This window comes from Haemorhous mexicanus, chromosome 1 (genome assembly GCF_027477595.1).
Source record: "Haemorhous mexicanus isolate bHaeMex1 chromosome 1, bHaeMex1.pri, whole genome shotgun sequence".
NCBI classification, from domain to species: Eukaryota; Metazoa; Chordata; class Aves; order Passeriformes; family Fringillidae; genus Haemorhous; species Haemorhous mexicanus.
The window spans coordinates 49,418,131-49,431,093 of NC_082341.1; the positions used below are offsets into that span (position 1 = coordinate 49,418,131).

Sequence of the window (12,963 nt, forward strand, 5' to 3'; positions counted from 1 at the left end):
CCAGGGAGTCTATCAGTAATATCCTGTATCTGGGCCGCAAGGAGCCAGCAGACCCCACTGTGGGATGGGTCTGGTCGACATTTGGGGCCCTCTGTTCCCCTCAGAAGGGAGTCACCCACTATAACTACTTTTCTTTTTTTTAATTAATGTCAGAGGTGGTGATCCGGCTGAATGGATCGTAGAAGAAGCGAATTGAGAGGTCTACTGGGCAGATAATTAAATTCTACGTCATCTGGCTGGCCCTCTAGATCCAGAGCCTCATACCTTTTCTGAAGTGGCACCTGGGCAGGTGATGGGGGTTGGGAGGAATTTTTGTTACCTCCCTGAGTAGAGACCCATTTCCACTTCCCTTCATCCACCAGGTGTCTTCCTATTGCCTAACAGTGGAAGTCATGTGAGTCCTCTGACTCCTGGTGGGCCTCCCTCAAGGATGAAACAGCAGAACTCATAGCAATCTGTTTAGCTTTCAATTTACCAATATAACATCTAGTTCAGAAGCTTTTTTCCTCAGTTGCTATACAACCTTGGTAACTGCTGCTCAAGACCTTGAACTGCTGTTCAAGACCTAGAGAAGAGATTGGGTGCTCAAAAATCTTTGATTATTGCTTGTTTGTTTTTTTTTTAGCTCTGTCTGTTCTAATACAATAAAATATTCTCACACACTCTTGTTACTTCTTTAGGCCATGATAATATGACACCAACACGCTACATCTTGAAAAGTATGAGGAGCCGCAATGATTCTAATTTTAGTTTTCTTTCATAATTCAGGTTGCAATGTGACGAAGAATGCTTAGCTATTCAGAGGAACAGGTGGGAAATTAACTTGCTTAATTTTTTTTTTTTTATTTAACAGAAGTAGTCTAGGTTTGGAAAGGTAATACTATGTAGAGAAGAAATCTTTTTCTTCATGACCTAGAGAACAGATAAATGTGGAGATGATTCCTGTTATAAAGATCTATATTGAATAATCAGAAATCTTGCTAGAATATTCTTGCTCTAAATGAGTAGTTTCAAATGTACAGACTATATATTTTGGAAGCTATTATTTTGTATTAGCAACCTGTAACTTGATTCTTCTATGACATGTGGAAGGTTGGGGGGATTTATATGGGGTTTTTTTTGTTTGCTTATGTTTTGTTATATTGAGGTTTTTTCTTCCTACCCTCAAATTTAGGCGCCTTGCTGAAGCTCTTGAAATAGATGATAATTCTGATCCTTTTAAAATCCGTTCTTCTGGACCAAAGTACAGTGACCTTTTAAAAGAGGATGCAAGGTATGTGTTTAATAATGGCAGGTGTCTTAAGTCAGCAGGGTTGAGAGCAAGATCGGAAATGCAGAACAGTTCTATTTACTCTTCTAAAAATAGCTGCCTTGGTATTAGAAGGCAGTTAAAGCGAAGAAGTTGATATGCACTTCTCAAGACCTCCCAAATGAGAACCTGAAAAGAAAAAAGTGCCTGACAGGTTACTTTTTTCAGTAATCAGACCAGACTATTCTCACTGTACTTTTCACATCTCTACTGCTTTTACTCAGAACCAACTTCTACCTCAGTGCTCCATTTCAAAACAAAAATAAATGAAATTATTATTATAATAATAATTGGCATGCTTACACTCACTTGTAGACTATCATACTGTTCTACCAGGTCCCATTTATTTTTTTGCCTTACTGCTTTTATTTTAAAAATGAAGAAATGGAATTATTAAAACGTTGGATGCAGAGCAAAGCCTGTGCCAGTGTGACTGCATAGAGGATAGCTAGACTGAAACATCCTAAAATGAGGCAATGGCAAATCAAGGTAATATCAAAACCACCACACCAATAAATACTTTGTAATCTGGAATAACAAGACAGGATCTGACACATTTTTTAAAAGATGTTGAGATGATGTGTCATCTGGGAGTTTTTACTCGTGTGTGTTTGTAGGCATGACATGAGTTTTTACCAGGTCTAAGTTTTGTAGAACAGCTTAGTATGTTTTCTTCTTCCTCCAGTATTCTAATGCTGCATAAATTTCATTGTTTTGTAAGGATGTTTGCTACTTGAAAATTATTTATTTGATTTGCTGATATTTTGAGATAAGTGAAAGTTTTACATAAGCAACCATTCAGAATTTAAGAGTAAGTTACATCTTCTTTACTTCCAACTGATGGACCTACTGCAAAATAGGAGCTGAATGTTTTCATTGTGGGCCTACTGTTTTGTTAGTATTTGCATTTAAAAATGCTATTTTATAAGTACTATTCTCTTAGTTGTGTGTAGAATGTTTCACTTCATCTTCTTCAGAAAACACAGCCCACACTTTCTGTACAATAAGAAGGGGAAGGTTTTGCATTGTATGTGTAGTCTACTGTGATTTTTTAGAGTACAATTCTGTCTCATCTTTCTGCTAGCCACTACCCGTAGTGCAAGTGTTCATCTTTCATGTACAGAACTGACCAGGATCATGCACTGTACTGCAGATGGTCGAACAGATACCTTGAAAAGTAGTGAATGCTTTCACACTCCTCATTCTTTCTGTGATTTTACTAGTGTTTCCTTTGTAGCCTCTTTACACTGGTAATTTACAATAAACAAATAGACCAAGACTGTTCTTACTGAGTCATAGGTAAAGCAAAAGTTTTTGTTAATCTTCAAGTCAATTACTTTGTACATTGAATTACTTTATTTCATTTATCTAGTTTTAAAGATAAATGAGTTTTTACTTAAAGTGACATAGCTGTCTTTACAAGAGCAGCAATTTTTGAATCTATGGCTTTATGACTTTCTTCCTTGACTGCTCCTGATGATCTTTTGTCTCAGTAGTCTAGCAAAATATTTGGTTTTTCATCAAGATGACAGGATCTAGATATTGTATCTGTTACAGTATGTTTTTCAGGTGGCTCAGTATTCTGAATAATTTTTGACAAATTAACTTATTCTTGCTTGAGTGCATCACTCCAGTAATGCAAGAGTTCAGGGCTTGTGGCTTTCTACAGAGCATAACTTATCTGCAGGATCTTAGAATGATTGAGAAACATGAGAGCTGCCTCCCTGTGCATTCAGAGTCATTGCCTCAAGAAGTTAGCATTACTAGAATGCCATATTATCTTCTGTAGGCAATTAATTGATCTGTGTAGCTGATACATTCTCAAGAGCTGAAAGAAATGTATACCTAAAAATGAAGAAAACTTGAGAAAGCTGTAGGAACTCCTGATTTTGAGGTGTAAACTTTAATTACAGAATCCTAAAGCTCCCAAAATGCAGTACAACTCCAGGTAACAGGAAGAAAAGCGAATGTAAGCATGCCAAGATAATATGTCTCCTTTGTAGGACAGTGGCAGGAGAAGGGGGCATTGTGAATAGCATGGTAATGCTAATCTTTCTGATGTGTTTGTCAGGATCTGATGAGGAGTCAAAAGAAGTCTCTCCACCATATAGCTTTACATGAGGAGATATTCTGCTGCCGAGGGGAATCTGTCTTGTAGCGTGGAGATGGCTACCAACTGAGCACAGTTCAGGGGGTACAGATCCACTGGCTGGACACCTCAGCACTGACCTTTCTAAGAAGCTTCAGAAATACATACAGAGAGTAAGGAAATGCTCAGGTTGATCTGTTGACATTGAGTTGGAGGATAGATCAGCACAAGTATCAATGTCCAATTGGACATTGATGATGTTGAGGCTGCTGTTTGAAATAAAACTACTGGAGAAGGAGAGAACACCTAGAGTATCTAGGCACCTGGAGCTACACGGAACAGAATTTTCTTGTTTATTTACTGGCTGTGCAAGAACCCATTGTACGGACCATGAAAATCTCTGGGTTTATAGGCTCCTAAAGGGCTTTTGTCTGGTTTTTTGTTGTTTTTTTTTTTTTTTTTAATGTATCCTCCAGTGTGTTAGCTGGTTCCTTAGTATAGTTTTAAATATTATATATCAGGTGCTTGTGGACCCTCTCACTGGATTATTGATACGTGTGTTTTACCTGCCATGATCACTTCACCTTGAAATTTGGGTGTTCCTAGTGGGTTTGGTTGGGTTTTTATTTGAGGATTGGGGTTTTTTAAAACTTGAAATTATTGCTGTAATATTTTTTCCAAAGCCTCATGCCACATGAGCTGACTCTGTATTTCACACCATAGGTGTCTTGAGGTCCCTTTCTTTTTAACTCTACCCAATTCCAGTCCTTTTTCCAATTCTCCCAGTGTTATACTTCTTCTTAATGAAGACCAAGGAATTCTCGTAGCTACGTTCAGTGCCTGTGTATTCTTGCTAAACCTTGAAGGTTTGTTTACTAGTGATGGGCTGAATCCATCATATCTGGTCGAGGGATGTTGGTAGCAGATCTATTCAGTGTTGTCATTTGGCACATTTATTTGAGACTATTTTTATGGTCTTGATGATACATTGACTTCAGCACCCAGAACTTTGGTACGTCATCTACCAAAGATAGTTGTACTTGCTTTGGTAGACACTTCTTAACTAGTTAAATTCTGACATCATTCGCAAAGTAGTACTGTGTTGGTAAGGAATAGTGCCTGGTTTTTGAAGAATTACTTACTACTAACCAGCTTTGAGATATGAAATCTTCGTGTAGTCTTTTTTCCCCATGGAGATGGTGGCCTAACAAATAGCAGCCTTACTTTTAAAGTTAGTTTACCTGCTTATTTAAGAACAGAGCACAAAGTTCACCCTTAAGTGAAAGACTTGAAGTACTGTGATGAAAGTAGTTACCAAAAATACTTGAAACAAATCCTTAGTATCTCACATCAAGAATGTTTTATTTGCTTGCCAGTAGCCTTATGCTGCTTCTTGAAGTCTTCATAATTTGTTATGCTAGGGGAAATGAAGACCAAAATCAGTCAACTTTGTCTTGGAAAAGAACTCCACTTTGTTTACCCTATCCCCATTTTTGTGTCTCATCATGTATTGTAGTTAAGTAAATTAATGAGATGTAATTTAAAAACACCAAAATGGCAACTTCAAAATCTACATTATTAATTTGAAAATGTAGAATTGTATTGTCAGACAGTAGAACCATGTCATAGAATTTTATTCTTGGTTCCAGTTGTTGAAGAAGAAATATTTTTGTAATAGTGATGACACACTAACAGTCTTTTAATGTGAATGAAGCTTTTGCTTGAGTCATTTGTGTTCTTGGTTTTTTCATTTTGTTCTTGTTGAAAAATATTACAAAGTATGAAGATACTTTATCTTTGTACACTCTCTTGCCTTGTTAATCTAGTATGCTGTTCTTGCAGGAAGGATATAAAATTTGTCAGTGACATTGAGAAGGAAATGAGAATGCTTGTGGAAGCTGTGAATAAGGTCAGTATTCATATATGAGTTTGATATTACTAAACATTATTAATACTCACAGTTACGAGTTGACACTAGATCTGTTTGGGCTCCAATATAGTGCACAGTTTATTGTAAAAAGAACAAAATTTTTGGGAGACCTAGTAGTTCAGGATTACTTTGGTGCCAAACCTTGCTTAAGGATTCAAGCAGTGCTAGGCTTTAATGCATTAATGGATTATCATCAATTTCTGGATCTTCATTAATAAAATATTGTTAAAGATGATGTTTAAACATTCCTACTTTGAGAAGGAAAGCCTAGGTGCTTCTGATCCCTGTAGTGGAACTTGCTCACCGATTTTTGGATACCTTCCTATATTTGCCAGTGCATGAGGTTGTCCTCTTTCTTCTATAAGAAAACCTGGATTCAGCCACAGTGTTTGAGAGACTCCAGTATACTTAGAGAGGTTGATACCACAGACACAATCATATATTTTTCAGTGATACCACCTTCAGGTCTGTCAGGTTAGCTTGCTGCTACTCCATGAAAGACCCAGTATATGTGATTCAAAGGACCTTGTAAACTATACTATCCTCAGCTGCCCTTAGCTCAAGAAGGAGCTAATTTTCTGTAAAAAGCATAATTTTTAACCCCCTAGGCCCTAAGAACAGTTACTTAACTTTATTCCTTCAAAAAATTATGAATTATGTTTCTTAAACAATCTTGGTGCCTGTCCATCTGTCTAATGTTCTTGCCCATTGTTTTTGTCATTAGAATGAAAGACTAAAATGAATCAGTCTGTGTCTAGTTATCAAAGGGGCTCCATGGGGTCATCCAGTCCAAGCTCCAAGCTCAAGCAGGGTCATCCTAGAGAACATTGCATGGGATTGCATCTAGACAGTTCTGTAATATCTCCAGTGAGAGAGACTCCATAGTCTCTCTGGACAATCTGTTTCAGTCCTTAGTCACCTGCATAGTAAAGAAGTTCTTTGTTATGTTCATGTGGAACTTCCTTTGCATCAATTACTTCCTAATGACTCTTTTCCTGTTGGTTGGCACTATTAAGTGACCACCTATTAAGCCACCAACTATTAAGCTGCCTGGCTCCATCCTCCTGACACTTTATCTTCAGATACTTATTGACAAAAGAAATAGTAATAATAAAATCCTGTTTGTCATCTCTTCTTGAGGCACAATAGGCCCAACTTTATCAGCCTATGTTTGTGAGATGGTCCAGTCCCCTGACATTTTTGTAGCCCTCTGCTGGACTTGCTCCAGGAGCTCCATTCCTCTCTTGTGCTGAGGAACCCAGTACTGGACACAGAATTCCAGATGAGGCCTCATGAGGACTGAGTAGAGGAGCAGGATCACCTCTCATGACCTCCTGGTCACACTCTTCTTGGTGTCCGATGTTACTGGCCTTGTGACACAAAGGCACAATGCTGTCTCATGACAGCTTGTTGCCTACCAGCACCTCCAGATCCTTGTCTGAAAATCTGCTTTCCAGCCGGTCAACCTATATTGGTGCATGAAGTTCTTCTTCCCCAAGTGCAGGTCTCTGTACTTGCCTCTAAAGAATTTCAGAAGGTTCCTCTCTGCCCATTCCTCCCGCCTGCTGAGATCCTTTTGAAGGGCTGCACAATGCTCTGGAGTGTCGGCCACTCCTCCCAGCTTTGGGTCATCAGTGAACTTGCTGAGGAGATATATGCCCCTTCATCCAAGTCACTGATCAATAACTTAAAACAATATTAGAGCCAATACTGACCACTGGGGAACACTGCTAGTTACTCCTCGACTCTCTGCCACAAGTCACAATCCTCTGAGATCTGCTGTTCAGCCAGTTCTCAGTACACCTCACTGTCCAGTCATCCAGGTTGCACTTTGTGAGTTAACCTATGAGGGTGTCAGAGGACACAGTGTCCAAAATCTTCCTGAAATCCAGGTAGACAATATTCAGTGCTCACGCCTTATCTATCCAGGGAGTAGATAGTTGCTTTATTGTACAGTCAGAGTGGTTAAGCATGATTTTCCTTTGCTGAATCCATACCGGCTAATCCTGATCACCTTACTGTCATCCCATGATGACCTTGAGGGTAAACCATTCCCATCACCTCTCCAGAGACTGATGTGAGACCGTGAGACTGATGTGTTGGTTTTGCATGGCCTGGTTTTTGGTAGTGGGGGGTTGGGGGTCACAGAGCTGGCTTTTTTGAGAAGCTGCTAGAAGCCTCCTCCGTGTCCGGCAGAGCCAATCCCTGATGACTCTGAAGGTGGACATGCCACTGGCCAAGGCTGGGCCAATTAGAAATTATGGTAATTTCTAATTACCTCTACAGTAATATATTTAAGAAGAAATCAAAACAAAGGTGGTGTCACAGTTTTGATTCCAGCTAGAGAAGAGGAGGAGGTGAAAGCTTGTGAGGGAACCAGCATGGAGACACCAAGGTCAGTAGAGAAGGATGGGCAGGAGGTGCTCCAGGTGCCAGAGCTGTGGTTGCTCTGCAGGCCATGATGATGACCATGATGAAGCAGACAGCCTTGCAGCCCCTGGAGTTCCATGGGGGATGCAGAGATCCATCTGCAGCCCATGTGGGAGGTGCCCACACCAGGGCAGATGGATGTCTGGATGAGGCTGTGATCCAGTGGGAGAGCTGGTGGACAGAAGGGGTCCCTGCTTTCCAGCTGGAGCAGCCTGTCCTGGGAGGACTGTTTTCCTGTGGAAGAGTGACCTCAGTTTTGGAAGGAGTGTTTGCCTGTGGGAGGAATTTACATTGCAGCAGTGCTGTGAGGACAGCTGCTTACAGCTGCTTGTGAGATTGGAACTATGCTGGAGAAGTTAATGGAGAACTGTCTCCTGTGGAAAGGGACTCCTTGGTCTTGCAGGGGAACCACTTCTCTCCTTGACCCAAGTGGAAGAAAAGGGTGATGAACTGACCAAAACCCTCACCCCGTCTCCCTGGGCTTTCAATGGGAAGGAGGGAGTGGTTGGGGAAAAAAGCCCTTAAAACCACCTATTTTATTTCTCAGTATCCTGCTCTGATTTTCTTAGTAATAAATTCACTTTCTGTCTCTTAAGTCGAGCCTGTTTTGACCTTGGAAGTGTTTCCTTTGGATCCTTAACTCATGAACCCTTCATTAAATTTTCTGAACTCTGTCCAGCTGTAGCCGGGGAGGATGAGTAAGTGGCTTTTCATGGGTGCCTGGTGTTTGGCCAGTGTCAAGCCATGACAGACTGACTGGGCTCTAGTTCCTTAGAGTCCTTCTTGCCCTTTGAGAAAGACTGGGATGATGTTTGCTTTCTTTCAGTTTTCATGCACCTCTCCTGACTACCATGACCTTTCAAAGATGATCGTAAGCAGCCTCACTGTGATGTCCACCACTATGAATGTCTGTCAGGAGTCATGGATGCATTTCGTCAGGCCATTATCCATGGACTTGTGGATATCAAATTTGCCTAGGTGTTCTCTAACCCCAGTCCTTGACCAACAGACCTTTACCCTGGTCTCCTGAGTCAGAGATCGTTGAGGGCTTGTCAGTGACGACTGATGGCAAAGAAGGTGTTCACATACTCCCATCTTCTCTGTGTCCTCTTACTAGGGTCCCCCCTCTGTTTGGTAATAGGTGCGCATTATCCTTAGTTTTCCTTTAGTTATTGTTTATGTATTTGAAGCCCTTCTTTCTGTCCTTGTTATAATTGGCCAGATGTAATTCCAGATCGGCCTTGGCCTTAGTTGTCTCATTTCTGCTTATTCTTACTCTTGAACTTATGTTCATTCCAAGTGGCCTGATGCTGCTTGAATCTCCTGTATATTTACTGGTTGAGTATTAACAGGAGTTCCTAGTTCATTCGTCTCATGCCCCCTGTGCTCAATTTCTTGTTCATTAAGGCACAGGTTATGCTAATTATACTCAGGTCCCTCCAACTTCAGACACGTGGAAAGTAGATGCATAGAATAGTTTTTTTGTTATCTATATTGTTTTACCAAAGAATAATTTGCATAGTGTTGTGTTGCCTGTGGTTATCCTATTTTACATGTTCCTTTATACGTTACCTTTATCAGTCACACTTATGTACACAAGTGTGTACACATACACCTTTCTTGATATAATTGCATATACCAAATATATGCTTATACTAATACCAAACTAAAATATGTAATTACATTAAATTATATTAAAAATGGGGCAACCAGAGGTCTTGAATTTGCAATTAATGACATCAAATATGCCAGAACAAGTGTATCAGAGAACTCAAGAGCATTTCCAGTGCTTTAGTTTTCAGTGCAAACCAGATATGTGTTAAATAATGATCCTAAAAAGCAGACAAATAGTGCCTGTTAAGTAGCATCTACATTGCAGAAGAGAAGGAAAATACAAAAACAAACCACATCTCAGCCTTTTCCCTGCCTGATCTAAGTGGAGAATGACCCAGTATACCCAGCTTTCATCATGATCAGGATGAACAGTTCAGGGACACATAATAATTGAATATCTCAAGGATCAGTTCTGTACCATCCTACCCATTAGGCTGTAGTGAATTACTATTTCATAAAAGTAATCAAGTTATGTTTCAAAAGGGAGGAGATTTCCAGGGATTGAGGTGAGGCTGAGCAGCCTGTAGCTCCCTGTGTCCTCCTAGCCTGTCTTGAAGCTAAAGTGACAGCATGTGTGGAGGCCATGCTCTGACTCTTTGTTCAAAATTGTGGCATATAGGGTGTAAAAGGGAATATTTCCCATGGACTGTAAAGTTAACTTGCCCTTGTACTCAGTTCTTCTTACATAACTTTTTTTTTTATTTTTGCCAAAGACTCAGAAGCTTTATTTTCTTTCTTGTGAGAATCATATTTTATCTTGCAACCAACAGGTTTATGTAGCTAAAGATTGAGTTAATATGTGTGATATGGCATTATGCAGGGAGACTGGTTTTAGTTTTCTTCTGCCATGAACTGAAGTCCTCTTCTCAAGTCTTCTTTATGCTTGAGTCTGTGTTTGGTTGTTTCTTTATTAGGATTCTTAAATTTCTCTCCCCCTTCATCCAAGTCACTGATGAATAAGTTAAATTACTAAATATGTGGCTTGTTTTCTTTGTTTCTTGATGTAGAACTTTACTTGCATTAAAAGTATTTTGCATGCCAATCTATCAAGCGTTTCATGGAGTGCTGACTGTATCAGTACATGTCTTTGATACTTATTACTGTTACTTAGGCTTACACATTTTGCTTCTGCTTTTAAATTTTTGTTCATTTTACCTTTGGAGATGCCCACTTCCACTTAACTGGATAAATAAGTAATAAAAAGGATTTTGATACTGAAAAGTTTTAGCATTAGTATGATTCAGCATTAATATTTTTCAGCTCTCTCTATCATATATGACTTTGTTTGCCTCATAATTATCTCTTGCCCTACACTCACCGGTTTGTACTCTGTCTAGCATAGGAGAGTCTTCATGGTTGATGTATGTAAGCAGAAAAAACAGAGGACATGTATATCCAGCTCTGTCTTCATAGGGACAAGAATTGTGATGTTTTTCAGAGCATGGAACAACCACCACTTTTTTAAAACAAGCACGTTAGTCATCATAAATAGGTGCAGAATCTATGGAGTTCTTCAGATTATTGTATCTATTCTGGAAGTGTTGTAATAGCTGGGAGGTTTATTACTGTTAATTGCAAAGTAAAGATAATATTCTGTCAGCATGTGATTACCCTGAAGACTTACAGAAATGGTTGACCACAGTTTCTGGTCCAGTTACTATTTGTAACTTAGCAATTTCATAATCTAAGAGACAGATATTAGCCCTCTTTTCAGGATAACTGCAATGTACCCTTGGTGGCATGTTCTGTTACGTGTGGTGATTTTTACATTAATTTTGGTGGCTGACCTTTTGTAAATCCACACTGATTATTCCCAGGGATTTTTGTCCTTCATGTGGCTAAAAATGGATTTAAATTTTAGCTGATCAGCCAATAGTTCTTGGGTTCTTTCTGTTTGTTTGTTTGTATATACTTGCAGCAATTACCTTTCTCGAGTCATTGGGTTCCTACCCCATTCTTACAATCTTTCAGAAGTGATGGAGAGAGAAGTGGGATATCATCCTGGTCTCTCAGTAACCTTAAATGCACTGCCTGCAGTCCTAGCATCTTATGGAGGTTGGGATTTCTCTAGAAGTCCCTGACTCAAACTTATTCTACTACAGGTAGTTTGTTTTCCTCTTCAATCCTTTCTGTTGACTTAAAGACCTAGAAGACTTCATTGTGGATCACGAAGGCAAAAAGCCAAAGCAGTGTCCTCAATCTGTGAAAGCAGACTGAAGCACTGAGGGAGTCATCCTTATATACATTTGTTGTTACAAATTGATCCGACTCATTGAGGACATGGGCTCATAGGGCTCTGCTTTTTTGTTTGTTCTTTTACTGTTGATATAATAATCAGTGCTGAATCAAGCATTATCAGTCTTTGTTAACAGATAAAAAATAGAACGTTGGGGTTTTATTTAATAAAGTATCTACTGATGACATTACATGAGGAACTTGCAGATAAATAGCTTCTTTAGTAGAGGGCATGAGGAACTTGCAGATAAATAGCTTCTTTGGTAGAGGGAAGTAATTGATAAATTTGACATCTTTGTAGCTATCTGCATTATGAAGCCAATCTGCAAAATAAAATTGGACCCGATGTGAACTCGGCAGATAATTTTAAAAAATACAAATTCTGATAAAAATAATTTAGTGTTGTTTTTTGGAAACTAATTAGAATGACTGTTATCAGAATTTAGATCCTGATAACAGGATCTGATTGTATGTTCTCTGTTGTTTCTATCACCTCAAAGTTTACACATGCCCACACAGGGGTATCTCTCAAACTTCAGAGATACCCCTGTGTGGGCATGTGTAAACTTTGAGGTGATAGAAACAACAGAGAACATACAATTTAATTCTGGGGAATTAAATTAATAATTTCAGATGAGCTTTCTGTCAATACAGAGGTGTTAGCAGTATGTGGTATTGATTTTGTCCTAACAGCAAAATTTTAGAGGTAGAAACACTTTTTTCACTGTTTTCTTCCCCCTGGCTCTTCTGAAGGAAAACTTCACCTTTTTTTTTTTTTTCTTTCTTAACCTTTTCTGTTGAATTCAGGGCAAGCACACAAAGAAGAGTCATTGTTACCCACCAATGAACAGAGATCACCGCAGAATCATCCATGAATTAGCTCAGGTTTATGGCATTGAAAGTGTGAGCTATGACAACGAACCTAAGCGCAATGTTGTTATCACTGCAGTGAAGTATGTAATTCATTGTTGCTTTCAAATCTTTACAGTATAGTTTTAATAATTGAATGGGGTTTTATCACTTACCAGAAGGAATTTTTTTACAGTGCAATTTGCAAAATGCAGTAATTTCCAGTAGAATAATTTTTAAAGCAGTTTTTGAATTGATAGTTTCATGGGCTCATTTACTCAAGTAAATCTTCAGAGAAGAAAACACCATTAGAAATTAAAAAGCTAAGATAATATTTTGCAACATTGTTTTCCATTCATCTTACCTGTAAGTTTTTGTCATCAGCTGGATTTGATAGAGGTATCAAAAATAATGTATGTAATAAAATTTTATGAAAACTGATTGCTGGGTTGAGAAATCATACTTAAATTTACACCACCTTTGAAAAAATCTGGTTATTGTAAAGTT

General features: G+C 38.9%; 1 protein-coding gene across 21 annotated transcripts in view; it reads left to right on the forward strand.

Moving 5' to 3' along the window:
- NFX1 (nuclear transcription factor, X-box binding 1) overlaps positions 1-12,963 on the forward strand; it is a 113,348-nt gene that overhangs the window by 56,457 nt on the left and 43,928 nt on the right. For 10 of the 21 annotated variants that reach the window (XM_059849335.1, XM_059849393.1, XM_059849383.1 and 7 more), the window contains 4 exons: positions 769-810; positions 1,175-1,273; positions 5,241-5,307; positions 12,415-12,560. In XM_059849335.1, the coding sequence (XP_059705318.1) occupies positions 769-810; positions 1,175-1,273; positions 5,241-5,307; positions 12,415-12,560 (354 nt within the window). Of the gene's footprint in view, positions 1-680; positions 703-768; positions 811-1,174; positions 1,274-3,380; positions 3,572-5,240; positions 5,308-12,414; positions 12,561-12,963 lie in introns of those variants that run through there. The other 11 variants (XR_009486925.1, XR_009486924.1, XM_059849364.1 and 8 more) reach the window with 4 other exon arrangements.